At 41.3% G+C, this 6401-nt stretch overlaps 1 protein-coding gene across 1 annotated transcript; it reads right to left on the bottom strand.

Annotated features, from left to right (window-relative positions):
• Positions 1–755: 755 nt before the first annotated feature.
• LOC130117240 (ependymin-1-like) lies at positions 756–3664 on the bottom strand. The gene is made up of 6 exons (XM_056285439.1): positions 3535–3664; positions 3300–3331; positions 3059–3193; positions 2733–2919; positions 2534–2612; positions 756–2383 (listed from the first exon to the last, which is right to left on the bottom strand). Exons 1-6 carry the CDS (start codon positions 3608–3610, stop codon positions 2257–2259), a joined length of 636 nt encoding a protein of 211 aa, XP_056141414.1. The 5' UTR covers positions 3611–3664; the 3' UTR covers positions 756–2256.
• Between the last annotated feature and the right edge of the window lie 2737 nt (positions 3665–6401).

Genomic DNA, 6401 nt, shown 5'->3' with positions numbered 1-6401 from the left:
AAAGCCTAGGATTGCCAAATTGTAAAGTCTTGCTGAGATTTTCCATTAAGTTCAATTAAGACGTGTCTATAGCCGCTCTCCTGTACCTTGGAAGGGACAGGAAAATGTAATTTCCGCCCCAGTCAGAGCTCAAAACTTCCTGTTCTCAAGCACCAACCATAGACTTACTCTGTGCTTTAACTATTAGCATGTAGTGGTTATGGGGATACATAATTCCCCTTATTGAGCTAGTAGGAACATTGGTTTACAGCTGCTGTTTTCTCAGTTCGGGTTTGCAGTGATACACTTCCGCTGCGGGGGTTTTTGTTGTTGTTGTAATGGTGGAAGGAATAAATGGTGCACATTGTGTAGCTGAAAGAGAAAGTTGTCACGACTCCTGCTTGAGCTCCTCTACAAGCATTTCTTTAAATTAATGACATGAAATAGCTCAGTATCTTGTCAGTGGATGAAGTCTTTCATGGACAGACATAGAATAGTGATGCAATAGATTCTCACGCAAGTGTTGTAGTTGAGTCACTAAATCTCGAGATCCGAGTCGAGTCTCGAGTCCCCAGTGTTCGAGTCTGAGTCCCCAAAGAAGGGTCCGAGTCGAGTCCGAGACAAGTCCCCATTACCTGAGTCCGGGTCCGAGTCATCAAGATTGAGTCTGAGTCGAGTTCCAAGATGGGCTCCAGTGCTCCACTCTGGCACCGTAATAAAGCTGACATACAAATCAAAAAGGTCTACATTAAACAAAAATGACACAGCTGTCACCATTTCAAAGGGAGTTTATTTAATTTGTGACACAATAGCTAAAAAAAAAACTAACAAAAACAATTCAATTAACAAGTCCGAGTCCTCATCTCCAACTTCTGGGCCGGAAGGCAGTCAATGCTCGAGTCCAAGTCCAAGCCCGAGTCATCAGTGCTCAAGTCCAAGTCGAGTGATGAGTCCTGAAAATCAGGACTTGAGTCGGACTCAAATACGAGTCCTGGACTCAAGTACTACAACACTGTCTCACACATTGCCTTTTCTGCTTTCTTCGTGGGCAAAATGAGGTATAATTTTTTGGCCGACCTCTCTTATCCAGAAAGGGCCAGTGTGGGTGAAGGTTTTTGTTCCAACCAAGCAGTTACACACACCTGGTCCCACTAATCAACCAGTAGAGTCTTTGCTGAGGATCTTGATTAGGAGATACAGGCATGTAATTGCTTGGTTCGAACAAAAACCTTCACCCACGCTGGCCCTTTCTGAGTAAAATTGCCCACCAAGGAGTCCTGGTTTTTCTGTTTATAATTGTGAACCTCTTTTAAAACATATGGTAAACCTTTGGACTCCAATCACTGATTCCCTTCATCTTATCAACAGTCAATAAGTAGAGCTTGTACCCTCAGTCTGCAACAAATTAATGACGCACCCCCAATCTGCAACCTAGCATTGGGCTTCACACCTCACTGCTTTCAATATACAGTGGAAATGAGTCTTAATTTGGAGTTTTGTCTTCATCAGAAATCCCTGCCTCCGATTCACTGCCCATATTATTATAGTTGTTATTATTGCTTTTTCTTTATGTTCATTTCAAACTTCTCATGCAAACTCCATCAGATGTTATTTAGGACTTCTGTTGCATGTCCCTCTTTTGCTTCACCCTGTTTTTTCTGTCTATAACACCTCTCTGTCAAATGAAGGCTAAAATAGATAGACAGAATATCCTTTGAGTGATGTTTTCCCTTTCAAATTTGTGTATCCTTGCAATGTCACTCTCATTCAACTAATATTGACATATTTGCTTAATGACCGTCCCCTCATGTGATATTGATAATAGTAAGTAAGCCCCGGTGAACTTTAAATTTGCATCATAATCAACACAATGAGGAAATGTAAGGCTGATTAATTAACAGCTTTGGCATTTTATTTTTATTTTAATTATATCTTACAAGGTTTTGTGAGCTGTATCAACTTGTTGAGCCACCAAGTGTTGCTATGAGAAAGGACTAATTCTACCATGCTCGCTATGTCTCCCCTCAGTTACATCGACATTTATTCATTTATTCATTTGATCCATTCAAAAGCCATCTCTTGATAGTGGAGTGAAAGATAAAAAAAATATGACAACATGACGCAGTGCAGGTATCATGCAAAACACTCAAGTCACGTACAGGAAGGAGAAAAAATGATAAGCGTTTCGGTTGGCCACACACGGATAGGGGTTTGGTTGTTTTGGTTTGTTTTGTTTTGTTTTGGTTTGGGGGGGGGGGTCCTCCAGTGGGATTCTCTCTAAAGGAACAGGCTGAAGAAAGAGTTTACTTTCCCCTCAGGTGTGTCTTCCACAACCTCCGCCTCGCAAAAAGAGGGCACCACGAGGCGATCAGGATCCTTAATCTCCATCTCAATTCCCGTGTTGCTACAAGGAAGGCACACAAAAATTACATGGCTATCTTGCAACTCGTCTCATCTAAAGTGAAAGTGTCACAGCAGCTAACAGATATTGGAAAGTTCCAAAGATATCCCTGCTGCATCGATTGCTCTTAATGGCTCACATAAGACTACCAACCTGAAAATGAGTATGGTTTCAGAGATGTAGGTAAAGCTGAAAGGCAAACATCCCATACTTGAACCCATCACATAATGTGCTGAAATTACAACAAAAAAATAAATGTTTCACACATTTAGAGAGACTGAATGCCCGTCACAACACACAAATATATTGCAAAAATCCTCCAGGATTATGGTTATGATAAATCCCATCTAACCTTTTGTTTCTGGCACTGTCCCTCTCCAAATGCTCATCTTTAGTCCCTCCTCTGCAATGGTTGCGCTTCCCAAAGTCATATTACTTAGGAACTCGGCATTTGAGGGAATTTCCATGGCATGGATGGATGATTGTAGTGACTTCTTCTCACAGCTCTGGTTTTTGCCGTCAATCTCATAAAATATCCCCTGCCAAAAGTAGTGGTGAAACTACTGCATGGATTCAAACACACATGGCACAAAATGACCTGGCTCAGATAGACTCAGTGTATGTGTGTGTGTGTGTGTGTGTTGTGTGTTGTGTGTGTTTAAGCATTAATTCCATTACCTCATCGAAAAAGAACAGTGCATCCAAATTCAGTGAAGAGTTAAAGGTGTCACTCGAAAATGATGTGAACCGTAGCTTGTTGGCCACAGAATCATATGTATACGCACCCACTGCATTGCTTTGTCGTAGATCACTCTGGTTTCATTGGAAAAAAAAGAAAAAGAAAGGAAAGACAGCGGGTGAGAGTTTCATTTTGAAACCCCCATCTTGCAACTCTTCATAAACAAATATGGAAACTCACCACCATCAAAATGCCTGTCATATTGGGCGAATCTAGAAAAATGCAGAATCAAAGTTTTTTTTTCTCCCCAGAGCTGAATAGTCATATTGTAAAAACAGAAAAAAACGCACAACCATAGGTGATTTTTTGCTGTTGTCCAACACAGGAAAACAACTGATCTAACAATATTTTCTAGACATATATTGCATATTTAAATGCCAATAAATTGGAAATACAAATGACCAAATATTCTTACCGCAGGACCGGTGGTGTTCTGCAAAGGACGTGGCAATCAAGCACATGAAGATGGAGAGTTTGGCGGCTGCGTGCATTTTTCTTGACCAGAGAGAGACCCAAGGTGAACAAAAAGTAAAGAGATGGCAAGCACAGCGATAACTGCATCTGATTCTGAACAGAGTCATTGCTGCTTATATAGCTCAGCAAACCTGTGTATTTCAGTGCACTCGATAGCTGTTACGTAAAAATCCCCAGACCTCTTAACCCCTGGGCTTTAAAACATCAAGCAGCTGTCTAAACATGCTTGATAGGCAAGTGGTAATCCACACAGGATTGTTATTCCGATTCTTGCTGGCCTTTTGTAGTTGCCTTGCCCCTAAAAGAACTTTATTGGCACTTGTGTCATCGCCAGGTATAAGTTGTAAACACTTCTACACAGAATAGGGTTTGTAATCAAATGAACTGGTTGGGATGATCATAGGGACTAGTCAGAGGTTGCGGTGGAAGATAAATATGCTAGAATTATTCATTGTATCTCAAGTTAGAAAAGAGTGAATTTGGAACAGAATCTCCATTTCAGTAAGAACATAACTAAAAGGTATAACTTAAGGGCAAGTCTAATGAAGAGTGAGGACAGCTCAAACCCAACCATGATGACAGATGTGGTTTATCACCTTGCATGCATGGGTGGTTTACTGAACGGGCCTACCGGGCCCGAGCATCTGCGTGAAGTCACTGTTATTAACTTTGCATTTCTTGTCGCATAGTCAAAGGGTTCAGTCATTCATGTCAATAACAGAGCCCCAAAAGTCGTACTGAAAAACTGAAGAAATTGTCTGGATAATAGTTAATTGGGGGGGGGGGGCTTTTATGCGTCAGTGCACAGGGGCCCATTGTCTCATAATCCACCTATGCTTGCATGAATAGTAAAAACAGCATACAGCCATGAAAATACGAAAAAGTAAATGTGTCGATGGGTAATCTGAAGTAAATCATTATTGTGAGTGAGTGCAAAACCCAAAAGTATAGCTTTTAGAGAGAAACAAGTAACAAATTGTTTAAAATGTGAAACTATTTCTCCCAAAATCAAAACATGAGACTCTATCCTGATCTGGTCTGAGGCGAATAAGATAGCCTTCAGGGAAAATCTTGACTTTTTTCTTGATGCAAGTGGGTCCAAGTTAAATAGAGGGTCCATGGTGATTATATCGGGTCAGCTTCACAAGCAGGGTCAGAAATCATGTTGCTTTGAGATGGGCGGTGTTTCCAGCCGTCCTCACATGACCATGGCCTTGGCTTTTGAGTGCCTCCAGATGGTTTCTCTGTTCATTTGAGGATGTTCTTGTTGATCGTTTTGCTTTCAGAGCAAACAACCAACTATCCACAAGTAATGTGTAGCAATCATTTGTATATGTATCACTCTGTGTGTCTTCCTCTTCGGACCTACCCTTACCGCTCGTTGTTATCGTCTACATGAAATGTTAGATGTCTCATCCGCCTCGTCTGCGTTGAGTAAAATTTTCAACGGGGCTGTCCTTGAACAAAGTGATTGTTAATTTGTAGGTCATCAGAATGAGGCAAGGTCAAGCAGTCATAGTGTGTCACAATTTAAGGTGATCCGCGGAAATCATAGTCCATAGACATTTTAGTACTCTGCATTGATCTAATCTAATCTGATCTAATCTAATCTGATCTAATCTGATCTAAACACCGTCTCATCAGAATGGGTCCACCAATTGATGTCGTCTGTATGATGTGAATTCACTTCCCTGCAAACTGAGCTCACGTGATTTCGGTTTTGGACAAAGCGTTCTGTGTTTTGGTCCTTAATATTTGATGTTTTTTTCCAGAAGCACTTGAACCTTCTCAGAACAATTTTCTTTTGGCATACAGAAAGGTGGGAATGTTTTCACCAGGGGACAATCTAACTATGTTATTTGTTCCTCTTGACTTTTAAGTTTGGGATCAGACGTGTCACATTTCTTGACCCCAGAGTCATTTGGGATAATATGTGAACCTTTTCATGTTTCTTGTGTCTTGTTTTTTTTTAATGTGTTGTGTTTGTCAGGGACTGTCAAACTGTTAGTTGGGGGGGGGGCATAATTAACATCAGAATTGAATTTTTTTGTCCAAATAAAGAGACGGCAAAAAGAAAGAAAAGAAAAGTCTGTGGTGTGGTTTTTCATGTTATGCAGCGTTGGCAGTCTATTCCGTTGCCTACCAACACGGGGATCACCAGTTCAAATCCCCGCGTTAACTCCGGGTTGGTCGGGCATCCCTACAGACAGAATCGATTTGGCGCATAACTGTAAGCCGCTGACTTCCGGTTTCTACTGCAGTGGTCATACCAGTTTCCTGTTTGTTGGCGTATGCTATTGACTAGCATATTTTTCGCGATGCCTGCAAGATTTGCCATGGATAAATGTCAACGACATGCTCAGAATTGTGGACAAGCTTTCTTTCACCTACACCTACCAGCAGACCGGTGAAAAGTTTCAAGTTGTACATATCAAGTTACATCCACAATTCCGCCCGTCCGTCCGTTCATCCTCATAAGTATGGACGTAACTAGATATGTACAATTTGAAATGTTTGCTGGCAGTGTTGTCATACTCGAGTCCTGATTTTCAGGCCTCGTGACTCGACTTGGACTTGAGCACTGATGACTCGGACTTGGACTTGGACTCGAGCATTGACTGCATTCGGACTCGGGAGTTGGAGATGAGGACTTTGACTTGTTAATTGATAAAGACGGTTTTGGTTTTTTCCTGTTAGTTTTTCTTGTAATAGGCCCTAATAATTTGGCATATTGATAGCTATATTAATACGGTAACATGATTCAATTTCATGCAAGGGCAGGCACGTGTGTTCCACCAACATGCGGAT

Source organism: Lampris incognitus, chromosome 8 (assembly GCF_029633865.1).
Source record: "Lampris incognitus isolate fLamInc1 chromosome 8, fLamInc1.hap2, whole genome shotgun sequence".
NCBI classification, from domain to species: Eukaryota; Metazoa; Chordata; class Actinopteri; order Lampriformes; family Lampridae; genus Lampris; species Lampris incognitus.
This window is presented reverse-complemented; position numbering and strand designations above follow the sequence as displayed.

Excerpts from the sequence above, each read along its gene's own strand:
- LOC130117240 (XM_056285439.1), bottom strand. The coding sequence starts at position 3,610 with ATGCACGCAGCCGCCAAACTCTCCATCTTCATGTGCTTGATTGCCACG. Across the intron at positions 3,194-3,299 it reads TGACAGGCATTTTGATGGTG|AGTGATCTACGACAAAGCAA; the intron begins GTGAGTTTCCAT and ends CAATGAAACCAG. Across the intron at positions 2,384-2,533 it reads GAAACCATACTCATTTTCAG|CAACACGGGAATTGAGATGG; the intron begins GTTGGTAGTCTT and ends CCTTCCTTGTAG.